Consider the following 21,596-nt stretch of genomic DNA (forward strand, 5'->3'; position numbering starts at 1 on the left):
CATACAATGCTAAAAACAAACCTTAAAAAACTTATTCAATTGGCCCCATTTAAAATACAATATCAGTAAAATTAATAAAAAATTAAACCCATAAAAATCCATTAAAAATTTTAAAAATTCAAGCCAGTCCAGCAAGACGAAATAAATAAGTTTTAAGTTCACAGCGAAAGGTCCGAAGGTCTGGTAGTTGTCGAAGTCCAGGGGGAAGTTCGTTCCACAGGGTAGGAGCCCCCACAGAGAAGGCCCTTCCCCTGGGGGCCGCCAGTGGACATTGCTTGGCTGACGGCACCCCAAGGAGTCCCTCTCTGTGAGAACGCACCGGTCGCTGGGAGATAGAAGATGGCAGTAGACGGTCCCGTAAATATCCCGGTCCTAAGCCATGGAGCGCTTTGAAGGTGGTCAGCAATACCTTGAAGCGAACCTGGAAGACAACAGGCAGCCAGTGCAGTCTGCGCAGGATGGGTGTTACATGGGAGCTTCGAGCTGCTCCCTCAATCACCCACGCAGCCGCATTCTGGACTAACTGGAGTCTCCGGGTGCTCTTCAAGGGGAGCCCCATGTAGAGAGCATTGCAGTAGTCCAAGCGAGAGGTAACGAGAGCACGAGTGACTGTGCATAGGGCATCCCGGTCCAGGAAGTGGCGCAACTGGCGAATCAGGCGAACCTGATAAAAAGCTCTCCTGGAGATGGTCGTCAAATGGTCTTCAAAGGACAACCGCCCATCCAGGAGAACGCCCAAGTTGCGCACCCTTTCCATCGGGGCCAATGACTCGCCCCCAACAGTTAGCTGCAGCTGCAGCTGCAGCTGACTGTACCGGGGTGCCGGCATCCACAGCCACTCCGTCTTGGAGGGATTAAGCTTGAGTCTGTTCCTCCCCATCCAGACTCGTACGGCTTCTAGACACTGGGACAGTACTTCGATAGCTTTGTTGGGGTGGCCTGGGGTGGAAAAGTACAGCTGCGTGTCATCAGTGTACAGTTGGTACCTCACCCCAAAACCACTGATGATCTCACCCAGCGGCTTCATCTAGATGTTGAACAGGAGAGGCGAGAGAATCGACCACTGTGGCACCCCACACATGAGGCGCCTCGGGGTCAATCTCTGCCCCCCTGTCAACACCGTCTGCATCCGGTCAGAGAGGTAGGAGGAGAACCACCGATAAACGGTGCCTCCCACTCCCAAACCCTCCAGCCGGCGCAGCAGGATACCATGGTCGATGGTATCGAAAGCCGCTGAGAGGTCTAATAGGACCAGGGCAGAGGAGTAACCCTTGTCCCTGGCCCTCCAGAGATCATCAACCAACGCGACCAAAGCCGTCTCCGTACTGTATCCGGGCCGAAAGCCGGAGTGGAACGGGTCTAGATAGACAGTTTCATCCAGGTACTGAGGTAATTGACGTGCCACTGCACTCTCTACAACCTTCGCCGTAAAGCGAAGGTTGGAGACTGGACGGTAATTTCCTAAAACAGCTGGGTCCAGGGAAGGCTTCTTGAGGAGGGGTCTCACCACCGCCTCTTTCAAGGCAGCGGGAAAGACCCCCTCCCGCAAAAAAGCATTTGTAATCCAGCCAGCCTCGTGTCACCTCCTGCATGGCCAGCACCAACCAGGAGGGGCACGGGTCCAGTAAACATGTGGTGGCATTCAACCTCCCCAGCAACCTGTCCATGTCCTCGGGAGTCACAGGGTCAAAACTATCCCAAACAGTCTCAACAAGACGGGTCTCGAAACTCTCACCTGGATCTACCCAATTTTGATCCAATCCATCCCGAAGCTGAACGATTTTATCGTATAGATAACCGTCAAATTCCTCGGCACACCCTTGTAATGGGTCCTCCCGCCCCTCCTGTTGAAGGAGAGAGCGGGTCACCCGAAACAGGGCAGCCGGGCGGTTATCTGCCAACACAATGAGGGAGGAAACGTAAGAACGTTTCGCATCCCTCAATGCCACTATATAGGTCCTACTATAGGACCTAACTAGTGTCCGGTCAGCCTCAGAATGGCTGGATCTCCAGGCACTCTCTAGGCGTCTTCTCCGGCGTTTCATCTCCCTCAGCTCCTCAGAGAACCAAGGAGCTGGTTGAGACCTGCGCCGGGTCAGAGGCCGCAAAGGCACGACACGGTCCAAATCTCCAGCCGCGGCCTGTTCCCAGGCCGCGACTAGTTCTTCAGTCGTGCCGCGGGCCAGATTCTCGGGAAACGGCCCAAGCTCCATCAGGAACCTCTCTGGGTCCATCAGGCGCCTGGGACGGAACCAACGCATTGGTTCCGTCTCCCTGCGGTGGTGAGTAGCGGTCCGAAAGTCCAGACGAAGGAGAAAATGATCTGACCATGACAAGGGCTCGACAACTAAATCATTTAAAATCAGATCATTCAGATCATTCAACCACTGGCCAGAGATAAAAATCAGATCTAGGGTGCCTCCCCCGATGTGGGTAGGGCCGTCAACTAATTGAGTCAGGTCCATGGCCATCATGAAGCCATGAACTCCCGGGCCGTCGAGGATGCCACGCCAATTGATGGCAAATTGAAATCCCCCATGACCAACAGTCTAGGGGTTTCAACTGCCAACCCAGCCAGCAACTCCAACAGCTCGAGCAGGGCTGTTGTCATGCAGCAAGGAGCCAGGTACATGATCAACAAGCCCACCTGAGTCCTACGACCCCACTTCACATAGAGGGATTCACAACCAGCTATCTGAGGCACAGTGGTCTCCCTCAGTTCCAGACTTTCCCTAATAATAACTGCCACCCCCCCACCCCTACCTTGGGCCCTCGGCTGATGGAATGCTCGGAAACCTGGTGGGCACATCTCTACTAGGGGGACCCCCCCTTCCGTGCCCAACCAGGTCTCTGTAATGCCCATAACGTCGTGGTCCCCTCCTGAATTAGATCTGAGATCAGGGGGGGCTTTGACCTCGCATTAAATAGCATCAGCCGGAGGCCCAAGTCCCGAGTGCTCTGGCCACTCGGGGAACGGGAAAATTCTGGGGGGCCGGAGCACACGATCGCTCTTAAATAGTGAGGGCGTACCCCGAAACCTGATATGGCCCCCCCCTTCCACCATATCTGCCTCTCCCACATACGGTATTGATAACACAACCCTGATAAACTGGAACGAAACTCTCCCCCGCCTGTTGAATTAACGTCGCGAATACACATTGGACTTAACTCCCTCCCCGATGGGTTCCCCCCCACCCGTTCCCCCCCACCCAAACCCGTCAATTTCCACCCTCCCCTTAAAATTCTCGTTAAAACTCCCCTTAAAAAATCGGTTAAAACAATTAGTTAAAAATCCCCTAAGCCTCCTAGTTTTGGCATGCCACCTCTCGGGGTTCCAAAACTTGTCCTCAAGGTGGGCCCTCGATAATGTAGAGGGCCAGACCTGCGAGAGAGGGAAATCTCGCAGGGCAAGAAGGTCAGCCGCTAAAAATGTCCGCATGACAGAAACCCGACTAGCGGCCCCATCCTGGCCGGTCAAGATGTCACCGCCGGCTCTCCGGGTGAGAACAGTCAATAAAGTCAGTCTTAGGCGGTAGATGGTCCAAAACCGCCTAAATCAGTTACTACACCAGCATCTCCTGGACAATCCAGGGTAGTCCAGGGTGATCTACAAAAGGGAGCAGGAACAGGGGGAGGAAGAAAGTCCTCCAGTGTCGTGGGCTCCATGGGCTTCGCTTAAGCTCTACGTGGGGGTCTCCGAGGCACAGATCTTCATTTAGCCTCGTCATTTAGCCTCGTCATCCCTCATCATCATCATCGAGGCACAACATACACATAGAAATCTAAGCAAGGAAACATCAGCACTTATGGACACTGAAGAGTTGTTACCATAGCCTTTACAGAATTATAGTTCCAATGCAGCTGGAGATTTACTTTTGGTTTTAAAAATCAGGACATTTCTATTGATTTTATTTTATTCAACATCATACCCGTAAATAATTTTTCCAACTTTGTCTCAATTGGCTACTGCATGAAGATTAAAGGCAGGCTGGGATTATCCACTCTTTCTACTGGCTCATTAGTTCCAATAGTGCATTCCAAGCCTTAATCATTGTTTTGTTAACATAGAATTAGAGCTCTCTAAAACGTCAGATGCTAATTTTAACTATGACATTGAAATGAAAAGATTGTTACATACAAAACTGCTTTAAAGTACAATTTTCCGTGGATAAGGGGAAAAACTGAAACATGAAGAAACAGAAGATTTAAAAACAAGTCTTCTATGGAAAGGCTGACACTGATTCAGCTATTTCATTTTTTAGAGTTCCTAGATTAAGAGAAAGTATGAAGATATGGGAATCAGAGTTTTAAAAAGTAAAGGAAATGCTTCTTCAATGGTGCCATTGCAGGTGTGGAAGTTCAATAGTTCATTGGGAAAACATACACACACACACACACACACACACACACAGAGCAGTGGCAATCACACCACCCCTACTACATTAAGATTAGCATTACGTTTGGAACAAGCATCATTAAACTTTCTGGAACTTACTTCTAAAAACTTACTTTTTTAAAACGCAAAGGGAGATAATTGGGATCAGCTGCAGAATGAACCCCTGTTCCCTGATTCTCTGATTCCTTCATACCAAGTATAGATGATTTTAGATTGTAGAGTTACAGTTCCCCCACCCCACCCCAAATTGTCATCTGAGGGCTAAAAAACTTTTCCAAGAGTTCAGAATTTTGGAAATACATGTTCTAGCCAATCCCTTGATTATGTATAATCTTTAGATTATACTAATCTTTAGAAGTTTCTTTCTTCTTCTTAAGTTGTATCACAGCATACCTCAAACATACCCCCTTTATTTTGAATTTGGTTCTAGAATGTCTTGCTTTTAATATTCTGAAAATATTAAAGACACTGCAAAGTGAAGTAGAGTATAGAATAGGTATATGATATGTTTTACGGATGTCAGAATCTTTTTTTGCTGTTTGAATTTTATTAACACGAGAGTCCAGTATGCTTCTTATTATTATATTTATTATTTATGTCACCTGACTCCCAGATCTCCCAGATTATTTTTTCAAATGGTACAAAGCACATTGAATGCCATTCCATTGAATGCAATGTCAGTAAAACACTTGAGATGTTTAGGAAATGGAATTTCAGATTCTATTCTGATTCCTTTGTTTATCTCAGTAAGAATAATAATATCTACATATAATAATAGGAATAGTGCATTCCTATTTCAGGTCAGTTATTCCTCTCACAATGATATTGCCTTGATCAAATGAGTTTGAAGTATGTGAATGCTTCTTAATTTATTCAATGAAGGCATTTTTTTTAAAAAAATGGATTTTTTGCACCTGACACTTTATTGCTTGAAATTCCATAATTATTAATATTGAAAAAATCAGTTATGGTTCCTAGGCCATCAGTACATTTTTATTACAAGTAATTTTATTAAAATGTTATTAATTATTTATCTGGATTTGCAATAATAAAGTTCAATGTCATATTTTTTAATAAGTGAGAGTTTACTTAAAATAATATTTAATTTTATTTTGATCTTAAATAAAAAGTTAATGCAACATAAAAATATTTTATATGCAGTAGTCCTTGATTTATAGATAAAAGATTGAATATGAGAAGAAATCATTTATTGTATTTTAAAATAAGGCAATGTTACTAAAATTATTTATACTTGCGATGATCATTTCTTTATATATTCTTAATTTTTTCTTTCTGTTTTCCTGTATTTTTCTTTTCTAAGCTTTTCTATTTTTCTTTTTATTCTTTTAGTTTGTATTAGTTTTTATCTTTGTAATTGTAATATTAAAAAATTATTTAAAAAAATATTAAAAAAAAGTAAATACTGGATTCCAGGATTATCCCAGCAAAATATAGAATTCAATCCCAAAATATGCTTGTAAAGAAGCTCAGAAGTATAAGACTATCTACATTTTATTATGGAATCAAAGTACATCTGTTCCTCATTTGTGGTCTCAGTCCTCACATTTTTACTTCAGTGTTTGCTTCTGCTTAGTGAGATTGAATTTCTAAGTATGCAAAAAATAATATTTTGTAACAGGGAAGATAATGTTTCTTTTCTTCAGACAGAAAGATCAGCCATGCTGATCTTCCCTGAAATAATGAATGTATACAGAAAGATGTGCTAGCATTTTTGTGATTCATCTATAGAGCTCCAAGGATTCACTCTAGGATCAAAGGGTTAAACTAGATGTTTACTTGGCAAGTAACTGTACTCAAGTTTGGTGATGGGTGAATAGTCTTTTTTGCTGTTGACCATTATTTTGAATTAAATGACCTGAAACTATAGGAAATCCTTCAAAGTAAGGTGATGCCTATAAGTCAATCTACTTTCCGACACTTGGAGCTAAGTCAAATTACTAAATCTGAAAACTCACCAGTTACTCAATAGTATTTCGACAAATTAAGAACATAATCAATCAGCTTTACTGAGTTTAGGAACTCATGAATTTTGCTAGGATTCTCATGCTGCCTTACAACTGAAAACTAAATAAAATACTCACATTTCTTGGTTTGCTAGATAAAAAATGAAGATTTTCATATGTGTACTTGTCAGATCTCCTTTGCCGCATTTTGAACAGCCTTGCTCCTCGATTACTGAGTACTGATAGTTCTTCCAGCATGATATCCCTGGGGATGCTAACCTTTTTTCCAAGATCCATTTGAGGGGATTCTGCAAAATAAAACATATTTCTATGAGAATTTTCCTAAATCATTGGTATGATTAATATGGTAATAAGTCAATTTCAATGATAGATTATTTTTTCCCCGCTAATAAAGCTGACTGATCACTTTCAGATAAATCCCAATTCAAAAGACTACATTTAGATAGCTGAATAAAATAAGAGATTGTCTTTGCAACAACATATCATATTAAAGGTATAGAAGTCAATTATGGCAAGGCCAGAACCTGCAATTTGAGAAAGAAAATAGTAACAAGGCTGCTTCTTACATTCATGAAATCTATTATTTTCAATGATATCAAATTATTGCTAATATACACTGAAATCATGATTACATATATCCATATCAGTAGGATTCAAGTTATAGGAGATGCGAGAATTTTATGGAGGAAAAGTCCATTACTGGCTATAGAAATGTATGTGCTATGGAATTTTACATTCAGAAGTATATAACCAATTCTTGGGGCCAAACTGTCTAAGAGGATAGTTGTGTATTTCTAGAGACATCTGTTTCATCAGCAGGATAATGGATTGTTTGAATATCCACTGACTGCTGCAAGAGTATTTGTGAATATTGAAATGAATGAATTTTTAAAAACATTCTCTTTATCATGTCTAATATTCTAAAGCAAAAATATGCAATTTCTATTAAAGGTTGACCTATTGTCTAAAGTTATGTATTTTATTGCACAATACAAAGTCTTTAGGGATGTTTAGGATTTAAAATATGAAAATATTATGAGCCTCAGTTTGCACAATATGCATTCAGACTTTACCAGATTTTGCATACAGACTTAAAATGATGTTAATATATCCTTCATTCTTGTTTCCCTCCTGAATCAAAATGTGAAAATGGCAACATTTTACTCTGGTAAACTATTTTCCTGGGTCAAAATTGGTCCAAAATTTATTAAATGCTCATTATTGTTCTTACATTAGACTTAAAAACAGTTCTGCATCCAGAGAGCACTAGCAGAAAATATGTGAATTTGTCTGCCTTCTGGTTGTACTACGTCTGTTATCGTATGTCTGTTCTAATGTAATGTAGAATGTAATGAAAGAATTGTTCTAATGTAATGTAATTGAATGTAATGAAAGGATTGGAAGGGTGAATTTGGCTATTGAAGTTACACATTAGAATGTAGATATTGTAAAGTATACTTTTTCTCATCAACTTAAAAATCTGCTAGTGAGGTGAAATGAACAGGATAAGAGTTGTTTATAAAATTGAATTACAATATATCTGATGTAATGGAAACTTTTATAATACAGCCACCCACCAATCTAAACTTTACAAGTATAAATGGAATTATTACATTAAAATACTGTCATGTAAAATAGTATGGAATTTGGGAAGATGGAAAATCACATTACCAACATCATTTTATCTTATCATATTGAATTGAAAAATATGATTCCAGATCTTCTATATCACATCTACCATGGCCCCCAGATTTGTTTAAAAACTACCACTGAAATTAAAAAAACAGTTGGGAGCTGAGGCACAAACTGGTTGCCCTAGGTAAAATTTTAACCTTGCAGACAACAAAGTATTTCATTTTTTTAGAGAAATATAATATTGATAACTTATATTTAGTTTATAAATTATAATATTTTAAGTTATAAGATTCAATTTCACTTGTAATGCAGATGTTTTTCTTTTGTGTCTAAAGATTAAATTCCAACAGGTAACTTACCTAAGAAAGTTAAGGAATTTTTGAAATTTGAATGGACAGGTATATTTATTTCTATTTAAACATGTGCACATTCGTTTTAGGACACGTTCCAAAATCAAACCTCAGTTCTGTTTTTGAACATCAGAAGGAAGAGAAACATTTGAACTATTTATTTTGAGTTACATAAATCCTATAAAACAGCATTTCATTCAGTTGAAGGTTGTGTCATTCTTTGCTTTGGGAGAAAAGAAGGCCAGTCCTGATCAGCCAAAGACTTTTAGAATTCCATCCTAGTGATGGCAAAAATAAGATTCTGTTGCAAAATATTTCTTAAAATAAATTATCTGGGAAGTATGCCTTGTGGGGTTGGATATGAATATAAACTTCCTTGAGTGGGAGAGGTGGAGACTGAAAGATAACATTGTATATAATTTGCTTTTTAATTTAAAATTGCATAAGTTAAAGATAGTTTTAAGTTCAAAGATGGAAACATTTTTTTCCCAGGAATTCTATAATACAGTGTCCAGACATTAGCCTCTCCTCAAAAAATATTCCAAAAGTCAATTCTAGGCAGAATATGCATCAGCTGTTGAGTTACTTCATTCCTCTACAACAGTTGTTCGTCTGAAAATAGCTTTCGAATGAAAAGAAGCCATTACAAAAGGATTCGTTACCATAGGCAGCGCAATAGCTGCATGAGATTATTTATGGCAACATATACAGAGGGAAAGCTGTATGATAAATATTGCGGTAAGACTAAAAAGAAAGATTAAATGTGACACTAGCATGGTAGCAGGTATTTAACTATGTACCATTTAGCTGGATCTCCTTCATGATGGCTGATGCTTGCTGTTTTCTCTCTTTGATCATGTCAGAATGTGAGAGCATTGTTGTGATCAGCAAAAAATTTCTTACTAGAAAAAGAGAAGATAGTCAAATGTTATACCAACAAGTGCTTTTAGTTTGTATTTTGAACCACTGCTCTAGAAGTTTACAACGGCTATATTTTTAAATCTGAGTTTTTGGCAAATTATACAACACTGCATACCACACTGCACCTCAGAGCATCAACAGTTTCTTTGTTTTGTTAAACTAATTTTGTGACAGGGTGCGGATTGGCCTTCTTATTTTTTCTGTAGATGTTCATCTTTGCTGAAATATAGGTAATTCATTTTTTTGTTACCAACAAAGGCAGTGTATTTGTTGCCTAAATGCTATAGATATATCCTCAATTAAGTTCAATGATTTTTTTTTTCTGTTTTCAGCCTTTAAAAAAATTAAGTCTTTTGCAATTTCTATTAGGGGGCCCCTAAAAATCAGTGAAGGCATCAATCTCCATATTAGCCTCTATTAATAAGCAACAATCTAGATAGAGATTGGTAATGCTGCAATACCTCTCTACAGTAAATTGCCTGTTTGTTTCTGCAAGCGGAAGCATTGCACTCATAGGACAATCAATGTCATTTATTTCAGGAAACAATATGCTCACTTACCTTATTGTTCAAGAAAATACTGATCTTGATGCTTTGAGCAGAGTTTATGGAATTTGCTATGAATGGGGATGACCTATCCAGTCCTGGGAAGTTTCTAAGCTTCTTCTAGGGTTTGCATGATGCCTAGTACCAAGACAAACTGGGGACTGACCCTCTTCAAAAAGATTGGCATCTAGCTGACATAAAGTAGCTATTTATAGAAGCAAACATCTAGCCACTCATATCTTCCTGGCGAAAGAAGAGAACAGAAATGATTCTGCTCCATGCATCACAAAAGAGTATGCATGACTTCCACAGGTTATTGAAATATCTGATAGAACAATTATACATTTGCAGCTTATCCTGTCATCACCTTTGAGAATACTATTCTCTATGTTGTAAGTAGGTGGAAAGACATGTAAAAATAAGGTCAACTAAATGTGTAGCAAGAACTAAATGAAATGGAGTAATTCTTAGTTGATAGGTATAGAATGCTGCTGTAGTAATAGCTAAAGTTAACGCTTGGACAAAAATCTTGCTAGAGATTATTCAGTGTTGCCTGTACCAAAAAAGGATTTCACACCTAAAAGTAAGGTCCCACATGTAATAGAGAAAACTGTAATGTTAGTAGCATTTGATAGAGCATCCTTTCCTTTCTTTAAGGCTAGTTGTGCCACAACTTCAACATTAATGGGATGGCTTACTTTTGTAGCTTTGTTATTCAACGGGACAATCGGACATATTTTCGTGTTCACTTCAGGTGGAAAAAGGGAGATAGTTACTCCCAGAAATGTAATAGTGTATGAAGCAGTATGGTTCTCAAAATTAACAGATCACCTTCTGGTCTGTAAAAACTGAATTCGACCACCTCCAGGTGAGGAGAGTGGCATATAAGTTGAATAAATAAATAAATAAATAGATACAGAACATCCAGATATGCTCATACCTGACAGAATAGTATTACAATAATGTTACAATAGCTATATAATCATTGCCTAGAGCAGGGGTCTGCAAACTTGGCTCGTTTAAGACTTGTGGACTTCAACTCCAAGAGTTCCTCAGCCAGTTTTGCTGGCTGAGGAACTCTGGGAGTTGAAGTCCACAAGTCTTAAAAGAGCCAAGTTTGCAGACCCCTGGACTGGCCTTCAGTGTCTTAAAGTTTAAAAAGCCAATATCTTTTAAACTTTACTTTTAAAGTTTAAAAAGCCAACATCTTTACTGAAATGGTATTTCAGATACTGAGCTAGAAAAAAAGAGTGATGTTGGCACCAAAACATAAGCTGCATAACCAATTTACAGCTTTGCTGGCTGAAAAACTCTGGGAATTGAAGTCCACAAGTCTTAAAAGAGCCAAGTTTGCAGACCCCTGGCCTAGAGAAAGGAAAGTTTAGTATACAAAAGTACACAAATTGCTATACATCTAAAATAGCTTTACCAAACTTCATTCAATCAACTGTTGCATAATTGTTTTCCTTACCTTTCATAAAGTTTGCCCAAGACCTTTAGGATTAGCCTAACCACCATTCATCTCTATTATGGCACCATTATACAAATTCCTGATATTCTGTCCTGTAAACATAATTCCAAGTTACTACATTATTTTATGAAGCCACATATAATTTAGAGATTGATTCTTGCCTTATGGCTGTATAACTTTATTTGGGCTAGTTATATGTATTTCTACCAAGATCTTAGTAGTTCTAGAACAAACTGGATAATTTTCACATTCTATGTAAGCTTATAAAAATTTGAAAAGCTATAGAAACCTAAAATAAAAGTTTTCCTTCTCCGCCTGTGTGATATGCCAGTCTCATTTTTAAAAGTAAGCTAATTATAGTTGACTGAACTCTCCAATATGCCACTTACATTTTTGTCCCCTGAGTATGCTATAATCCTTTAACAATCAGAGGTGTTCAGTGGTGCAGTGAACATGATGTTACTGCTAAAGATAACAATGTGTTGGCTCAAGCTCATACAGAAACAGCACAGATCAGATGTTGTAAGGGTATGTGGGGATGACCTTGGGAGAGTGAGGGGGAAGAGATGCTGAATGATCAGGTAAGGGCATAGCCTGCAGCTGCATAATGGGCAGAGAAAGAGACTCAGAAAGGAACATCCTTAACTTCTTAGGTGGTGAAAGAGAAAGCTGTGAGACTTGCAGGATTCTGTTAATGTAGTCTTACAATAAAATAAAATTAGCTGATCTAGTCATGTTTCCTATCTGTTGTATCCAGGAAGGCTGGTGGATATAGCCCTTTGATCTAGGGTTTATAGGTAATGAAATATTAGGATCATCATGTGTTGGTATTTCTGTAATTTGGCTATGTGTTGTTATGATGTTTTGAATTTTTTATGCCACATTGAGTCTGGTGATGTTATAAACGTAAAGGACTTATCCATTTTTACATTTGTATTGTAATTTAAGACTTGAAATCCTAGGCTTAGAAAACTTAAATAAATAAATATTTAAAATATTTATATTTATGTATTCAATAAATATTTATATTTCTTTATTTTGGTTAATTCAAACCAAGTAACTCTTGACTCAACAAAAGAATACAAAATCGCAATGCATATTCTGTACTTAAAGACAATAATGGAACAATAAAACAGCAAAATGGCTCCCAAACGGTGATAATATGATCACTTGATTGTGGCTTCAGCTCAATGTGACCTAAAGGCCCAGAGAAATAGCCAGCTTATGATTGCCTTTCTAGAGGCCAGCAGAGTCAGGGCCATCCTTACTTCAGGAGGAAGATGGCTTGGCAAGAAAAAGAGAAAAGTACATTGTTCAGCATTTTAATGGTTATATCATTTTTAAAACAAAGACCTATTATTATCCCTTTGAACAAAAGAATTCATTTTTCTTCCCTCCCCCCTTTTATCTCACACATCTGTTTTCTCTTTTTTTGCTCCCCCACTTTCCCACTCCATTTTCACTTGTATTTATCATTTTCATAAGTTTAATAAAAAAAATATGTTAAAAAATAAAACAACAGTGTGGCCAAGCCTAGGGGACCAATTGTAATTTCTGGGTAGTTTTCAAAACAGCTCCACATAGAACATATTACAATAATCCAAACAGGAAATGACCAAAGCATGTGTGACTGACAGCAGAACGTCTGGGTCCAGGAATGGATGTAGTTGGTGGACAAAATAAATCTGCAAAGCCTCTAGCCCCAGTTGCCCATCTATTTCTTGAGCCATGAACTTAGGAAGACCCCCAAATTGTATGCTAGCTCAAAGGGAGTGCTACCCCATCTTGATTCAGACTTGTGTGGCCAAAAACCCAAAGCCACTCCATCTTTTCTGAGATGAATGAAAACCTGTTTTTCTCCATCCAGACCCTTAAAGCTTGTCACCTGTCTGGCTAGAGATGGAGGTGTCTAGTTAGGCATCATTAGCATACTTTTGTTACTGTAGTCTATGCTGTCACCCAGCAATTGCATGTTGATGTTAAAGAAGAAAGGTAAGACCCAAACCCTGGAGCACTCCACATTGCAGGCATAACCGCTCTTCTTGAAAATAGATTTCTTCTTCAAAATCTCAACCTATTTACCTTATTTTTTAAAAATCTTTTCAAATTTAATAGAATTCTGGAAATAAATATTGTTCAGTGTCTCAGAATTATTTATATCCATTAGCTGGATAACACTCAGAAAACAGAAGAGAATGGGACCGAGTTTGGACTGACAGAAGAAACTGGTAGACCACGTTCAAAAATGGGATGGATGAAACTGAACTGTGCTGAGGGGAAAATATCCAGAAAATTTTCCCCTTGTATGTGGGAACAGAATGCTGGATCCTGCTTTACTCTTATACCTTTCCCTCCAAAACAAAGAATTGGAAAGAATTTTAGAAGCCATACCTTGCATCCCTTTCCTATCTTTTTGCCTACTCTGGCATGCATTCATTAAAAAAAGAAAAGAAAGGGATATCCATTAGGCACAGAGAACTTTTACCTATAGACTTAATGTTAATCATTAAACAATCTTGTGAAATGCCTCTAGGAACCTTTTTTTAAAACCTTGGGAACAGAGCTACATTTAAATAAAACAAGATTAGTTCAGCCAGGTATTTTCTACCAAAGTGCTCATGAATCCAAAGAAACCTAATTAAATGTTTCATCAACAGCTGAACTCTAAATTTGTTGCACTAGTTTTCCAAAAGTCACAGAAAGAATTATTATTCCAGTTCAGAATAAGCTCAGTGGTTGAGAGAGAGAGAGAGAAAACAACCAGCCTAGAAAAGGAGCTTAAAACTTATAACTCCAGTTTGCAAGTTTTTATTAATTATGGTGTAGTGAAGATATACAGACACATAATGCTAAGACTGAAAGAGTAGTCAGTGTAAACCAGCTATGGCAGATATTTTCTAATAGTATTATTGGCTAACATTAAAGTATTCAGAATCTGACAATCATGAATATGGTGATCCGATCCATTTTCTGTCTGTCCTGGTATATTCTCCATACCATCTTACCTTCTGATCTTCTGAATAATCAAGCCCTCTCTTTTTTTTGCATTACAAAGAAATGTGTTCATTATAAATTATTTGGCAATTAACATTTTTTAAATGAAACATATTTCCAGGGGCTTAAAGTAATCTATCAGCAACAATTGCTGTAAACATTATTGCTCTGGTCACAATAGCAAATAGTTACTGGCTGGGTGCAACAAAAATGACACATTAAATTCTTAACAATTTAATCAATTTCTAATTTTATTCTGACTTTCAAGAAGTTGCCAACTTGTCCCACTTGCTAACAAGACTTAGTTGCATATTAACATGCTCTACAACAGCTTTGTTTTTTTGGCACAGCAGGAAAAACCATAAATGAATTGGATTGCTGTGAAAGGAAATACTTTTCTAGATGGCAGACATCTGTCTATCTGGAGGCCAGGGCAATACTGACCTCAGCTCTTCCTCTGAAAAGTTATAGCCTAAATGAGCCAACAGTTTCCACATCTGCTCCTTATGGGAAGATCTTCATCACACAGTTTGCAGAATTAGTCAGAAAGGAAAAACAAGCTTGGTGAGAGACAAACAAGGACAATAATCTCCATCTCCTCCTCCTCCTCCTCCTCTTCTTCTTCTTCTTTTTTATTTAATTTTGTCATAACAGTATACATAAACATTGTCATAAGTAAAAAACATATCATGAAAATATATATATATATATATATATATATATATATATATATATATATATATATATATATATATATATATATAAATATATATATATATGTAAAGAATATGCATTAGCTATATTAATTAGATATAATAAAGGGAACAATAGGACAGGAACAGTAGGCACTTTTGTGCTCTTCTTCTTCTTCTTCTTCTTCCCCCCTCCACCATAGCCTTGCCTTAGTAAAACATCAACATTCAGGGATAAAAATAAACACACAAGTGCAATTTCATTTTAAGGTTAGCGCGAATCCCCACCCCACCATCTCAAAATCTCATAAAACCGATTCATTTAATTCACTTAATACCAGACATTATCTTTAATACCAGACTTATTCATTGGTATTCACTTAATACCAGACATTATCTTAGTAAATGCAACAGTATCAGATTGATATTACAGACTTTGAATCAAGAAGATGAAGAGTTTCCTCTCCACATTTTTCAACTACAATTTTCTTTGCAAACATATATGGAACTTCCTAGAACTGCTTATTCCAATCTTGTGCTTTCCATATAGTATATTAATGCCAGCTGTCAGATCTATTTGGCATTATTTGATTCTGTATTGCAAGGGTTATTGTGGCCCACAATTCAGTACTTACTTGATTCTTCAAGATTGTTGTTTATTGATTGCAATTCAAATAGATCACAGGATTGATTCTAGGAGAATGATGCCTATACTGTCCAACTTTTAACGCAACAAAATGTCATATCTGATAGCCTTCAGGAAGATACTGAAGATCAAGCTGCCTTGCAAGGCATTCTAGTTAAACTTTTATTTTTATTTCTTATTCTTATTTGAATGATGGGATGTCATTTCATTGTTTCTGATTTTTATTTTAGTTTTTATCAACTCTACCTTTTGGCAGATTATAAGCACTCAAAACCACCTGTCTTATCTACTATTAAATTCAAATAACTCTGAAAATTATTTTCAAAACTATCATGGTAATAATGGGCATCAGAAGGTATGGCAGGAGATAGGGAGAAAGCTGTGCTGGTGAATATGAACACAATGTCTTATAGCAATAGCACTTACATACTGCTTCACAGTGCTTCACAGCCCTCTCTAAGCAGTTTATAGAATCAGCTTATTGCCCCCAACAATCTGGGCCTTCAAAAGGATGGAAGGCTGAGTCAACCTTGAGCCTGGTGAGATTCGAACTGCCAAATTGCAGACAGCTGGCAGTCAGCAGAAGTAGAATAGAATAGAATAGAATAGAATTTTTATTGGCCAAGTGTGATTGGACACACAAGGAATTTGTCTTTGTGCATATGCTCTCAGTGTACATAAAAGAAAAGATACCTTCATCAAGGGACAACATTTACAACACAAATGATGGTCATAGGGTACAACTTAATGATACAACACTTAATGATAAGCATAGAGTACAAATAAGCAATCAGGAACAATCAATATCAATATAAATCATAAGGATTACCAGCAACAAAGTTGTAGTCATACAGTCATAAGTGGAAAGAGATTGATGATGGGAATGATGAGAAGATTAATAGTAGTGCAGATTTAGTAAATAGTTTGACAGTGTTGAGGGAATTATTTGTTTATCAGAGTGGTGGCCTTCGGGAAAAAACTGTTCTTGTGTCTAGTTGTTCTGGTGTGCAGTGCTCTATAGTGTCGTTTTGAGGGCAGGAGTTGAAACAGTTTATGTCCAGGATGTGAGGGATCTGTAAACATTTTCACGGCCCTCTTCTTGATTCGTGCAGTATACAGGTCCTAAATGGAAGGCAGGTTGGTAGCAATTATTTTTTTTGCAGTTCTAATTATCCTCTGAAGTCTGTGTCTTTCTTGTTGGGTTGCAGAACCAAACCAGACAGTTATAATTGTACAATAAAGTACAGTAAAGTAGCCTGCAGTACTGCATTATAACCACTGTGCCACCACATAAGGCCTCCCTCATCTGTGATTTAATCACTCATGAGAGGGTTGACCAGGCATGTATTACTGAGACCTGGCTGGGTCCAGAAGAGGGGATTCATTCAGTTGGGCTCTAGGGATCAGTTAGATTGTTGCTACTGAACCTTCCTATTGAAGGAGTGACAATGTAATCTGGAAGGGGGGGGGGAGTTTCAGTAATAAATCAGTAATAAATTAGATTATACCTTGATTACTATGGTACACTATTCTCTAGCACTACTATCCACTGCAGGGAAGCTGAACCTCTTAGACGGAGCTGCCCTCAGTGACTAATGGACTCAGAGGAATTTCAGAGAGACCTGGGGTTATTCATGCTGGTCTGCTGCACAATCCATCTGAAGCTTTGGTTGCTGCTTGGAATAAGAGGGCAACTGAGGCTTTGGACTACATAATGCTTATACAACCTTTCTTCTATTGTGGATCCTGTCATTCCCCATGATTTACAGAGGTGTTGAGAGAGAATAGAATAGGAGAAGAGATATCTAGAGCTTTACTGGCAATCAACTGGGGATGAACTCAGCCAGACATTGGTTAGAGCCACTATCAAGGCCTACCTTGTTGTGGTAAAAGAGGCAAAGCAGCAATTATGTGGACAGTTATCCTACAGCCCCATTTCAAGCAACACAACCCTCTTGGGTAGAGGGTTCCTGATCAGGATCCCCTTGAAGTATCATGCAAAGAGGTTTGCTCACCATCTGTTGGACAAAGTCATTCAGATTTGCTCATAGCATTATTGCAGGTCCAAGAGAGTTGCTTTGACAGGAGTCTTGCCCTGGTATTCCCAGATACCAGGGCAAGACTCCTGTCAAAGCAACTCTCTTGGACCTGCAACAATGTTGTGAGCAAATCTGAATGACTGGGAACAGTTTGAACCTGTTGGGCCTATGGAAGTGGGCAGGGTCTTTATGACTATGATTCAGCCTGTTTAGATGTATTGTTACTGGCTTATTAAAGCAGTCCAAAAATTGTCATGTGAGTGGGTTCTAGTGTTGTTGAATTCTTTCTTTAGGGAGGAAGTTATTCCTTTACCTCAAGGAAGCCTTGGTTCTCCCCCTTCTCAAGGAGTCATCTATGGACCCATATGCTGGACAATTTTACTTCAGTACCTAACGTCCCATTTTTTGGAAAGGTGATTAAAAGGTTGTCGTGTAGCAGCTTCAGAGGACTCTGGATGAAGCAGATTATCTAGCTCTCAGTCATATATCCTTTTTATTGTTCAAGATGTATAATGAGCCATTAATTTGAATTAATAAATACAATAAATATAAAATTCAAAACTATTCTGGAAAATAAAGAAAATTTTTGGAGTCAGAGCCTTGCTTTGCATCACATTTCCTTTATAAATTTTGAATAAAATTAATATTTAAAATATTTGAAAGTAAAGAGGAGGAGAGAGTTTGTCAGGCATAAGTACTTGTATATATGTAAAAATCTAGTGCCTAGCAGTTGTGGGGTTTGCTGACTAGCAGATATGGTTATTAAAATGAGTCTTATAAATCTGACTAGATTTTGGAGGCCCAGTTTCTAACTGTGTTACAAAAACGAATATAGGCACTTGCTTAGTGCAGATTATTATATTTCACACTCAACTCTATATCAATAAAATGCAGGTTGCAGACATGGATCTTTAATCAACCATAGTGCTGTGAAAAGCCTTATATAACACAGAGAATCCATGCTAAGTAATCCATAGTTTCTTTGTTTATGTAATTCCACTTGTAAAAACTCCAGGGAAACAGGTTTCCCTACTCTCCCAAGCACTATATCCTATTGCATAGTCACTTTTACAGTTAAGATTTCCCCTCTCAATCAGCAACAATGCAATGGTGCCTTAAGTACACCAGCCTTTCATTTACACCGTGTAATTACTAGTTAGGTTTTTTGCTTTATATCAGCAAAGTCTTGAAATATTTTGTATTTGGTCATTGTTATCATATTTGTTGTAGTTCAGTCACTAAGTAGTGTCTGATTCTTCACAACCCTGTGGACCATAGCACACCACGGTCCCTGTCTTCCACTGTCTCCCAGAGTTTGCTGTTGTCATACATTGATTTGTAATTAGGATATTTTTTGCCTTTTAAAAAATCTTACCCAAGCATTCTTGTCTAACTAATGTCTTCAAAATGCAAGAAATTCCACTACTGCTCTCAAATTTCTTTTTTTCCCTGCATATAGGTTAATGGTATATTTGGTTGATTGGGTTTGCAACAGGCTTGCATTCCATTCATTTCCTTTAAAACAAACAAAAAAGGCAAGCTCAGTAGGGCAGGAAGCCTGGCAGGTGCCAAAGGAAACACCTGTAAGGCAATCAGTATGCATGAATGGCCTTTTGAGTTTGACTAGTCTTGTTTTAAAAGAAATAACCCTGTGCTGCAATGTTTGGTACAAGACATTCTTCTCTACAAATTGTTCTGGTCAGTATCTGGATAGAAATCCTGGAAAGTATGTTTAATTTGCTTTGAAAGCTGAGAAATCAGTATCATTGGGGAAATAAGAAATATTTTTTCTTTTTTAAAAAAAAATTATAATAATTTGTTTAAAACATTTAAAGAACAGCATAAATACCCTCTTCTCTCTGTGTGTGTAGAAAAGAACTTTAAGACAGACTAGGACACCGAAGTTATAAATGCTAATACTAAATTATTTATATATATATAAATTTTAAAAATTATATAGTCACCCATCTTTCAACTGTTCTTTGAACCAAGAGTCAATTTGATCTAATGGTTAAGGTGCCAGGCTAGAAATTAGGAGACCATGAGTTCTAGTCCTGCCTTGGCCATGAAAGTTGGCTGACTGACCTTGGGCCAGTTACTCTCTCTCAGTCCAATTTACCTTAAAAGGTTGTTGTTGTGGAGACAATGTTAGAATCATGATTATATTTTAACAGTTGTGACATGAGAGGAAATTTTTGTTTATTTGCTTTTTTACTGATAATAAGTAAAACAGGACATATAAATATTAACTGCACAATGATTATATTGCTCAGTAATAATATATGCAAGAGTTAATAAAGTATAAAGAATCACCAGGCCCTTAAAGAACAGTTGTGCACTTAAAAACAAACCTGATGTAATTGTAATAATTTGATATCACCTATTGCTGACGTTACTTGATCATCCTGTATATATTAGCTTTTCTTGTAATATATGAATTTAAATTGATTTTATTTTCAGTTGAGATTTTAGGCCTGTATTGAGTTAAAGATGGCAATATGTGGGTGTTATGAATACTTTGGCTAATATATACTAAAAATTTATAGTTGACAAAGGGAAACAGTTTTTGCTTTCAGAACTGTAACAAGTAGTGAGAAGAAATGGAAGTCTGGTGTCTGGCTTGTAAAAAGAAAAATTACTTTCTGTTGAAATCCACCACTGTAAGAAATGTGTCCTCTTAAAATGCCTCTTTTGTTTTGTCTTTAATATTGACTTTCGCAAATCTGTTCCAAACAAAAATAAAAGAACGCAGTTTTTGAAGAAATCAAATACCTGCTTAATATGCAACAGCTTTTGATATTCCATCTTTTTTGCGGCATTTTTTTAAATGGTTTCCGTTTTATGTTAGTTTTTCTAAGCTCTCATTCCCCAAGGAAGTAGAAGTTCAAAGCAAAGTTTCTCAGAGTCAGCATGTTCTGCCAAGTATTCATGCTTTTCTTTAGAAAGAAAAACCAAATAGCTCAACTTGGCAAAGTCTCTGCCTTTCAGTGGAGGCAAAATGTCACAGGAAGAGATCCTGTTTGAAATGTGCTTTTAAGGGCACTATTAACTGCAGCTTGTTTTCTGACCCTTGGACTGGCTGGTTTGAAGAACATAGAATGGATCATTTTTGTGAAGAATGCTACTGGAATGAAAAATAAACTTACTTTGTGTGTTTTTCCCCCAGGTGTTTACATTTTCTACAGAAATGTTTACATCATTATTGCCTTACCCATTCAGAGACATATTCAAAGAAAACGTGGAAGGGTAGACCAAGCCATATCAGCTGGCTGCGGATTGTCCTTTATCTTAATTAGTTCTTATATTGCTCATTGTGTTGTAGTATGCATGTGTTTAAACGCTGACAAAAGCACCTGCAGGTTTCTTTAAGAACTTTTAAAAACAATATGAACAGATTTTTATTGTGACCTAAAATACGATCTGAAATCTATTCTTGTTTATGTTTCTTTAGATGTTGAACTAGAGTCACTATAATGAGTTTTAGATTATTGCCAATGATTTGATGTTATCTATAATTTACAGAAATGTTTTAGTCTGAATATAAGTTATAAGTTACAGTATACATTATGTTAAGCCACAGGCTTTAAACCATGGCTGTTTAATAAACCACACTAGCTGGGCTCACATGTAATGCCACATGAATGTAATGAGTGTGTAGATTCATCCATCTTGCTGACCCAAAACAAAAAAAATATTTAGCTTGTTGTTGTTGGAAGAAATGCCCATCTGGGTTCAGTTCCAAGTGGGGAGAAAGACACTGAAAACATGGAGACTGCTTGGAAGAATGGTTTTATGGTGAATAGGACCACATGGGTTTAAAGTCCTGGGTAGCTGACCACATGGATGAAAGATATATATCAATGTGCGATCACACATTGCTCCTAGAAGCACGAAGCTGTAAACACCAGTCTGAAGATGATGA

At 37.8% G+C, this 21,596-nt stretch overlaps 1 protein-coding gene across 3 annotated transcripts in view; it reads right to left on the reverse strand.

Annotated features, from left to right (window-relative positions):
- MYOZ2 (myozenin 2) overlaps positions 1 to 9,992 on the reverse strand; it is a 31,150-nt gene extending 21,158 nt beyond the window's left edge. For all 3 annotated transcript variants that reach the window (XM_058192612.1, XM_058192611.1, XM_058192610.1), the window contains exons 1-3: positions 9,848 to 9,992; positions 9,167 to 9,268; positions 6,499 to 6,668 (exon numbers count right to left, since the gene is read on the reverse strand). In XM_058192612.1, coding sequence (XP_058048595.1) covers positions 6,499 to 6,668; positions 9,167 to 9,242 — 246 coding nt within the window. In that variant the 5' untranslated portion in view covers positions 9,243 to 9,268; positions 9,848 to 9,992. The remainder of the gene's footprint in view (positions 1 to 6,498; positions 6,669 to 9,166; positions 9,269 to 9,847) is intronic.
- Between the last annotated feature and the right edge of the window lie 11,604 nt (positions 9,993 to 21,596).

Source organism: Ahaetulla prasina, chromosome 8 (genome assembly GCF_028640845.1).
Source record: "Ahaetulla prasina isolate Xishuangbanna chromosome 8, ASM2864084v1, whole genome shotgun sequence".
Classification (NCBI taxonomy): Eukaryota; Metazoa; Chordata; class Lepidosauria; order Squamata; family Colubridae; genus Ahaetulla; species Ahaetulla prasina.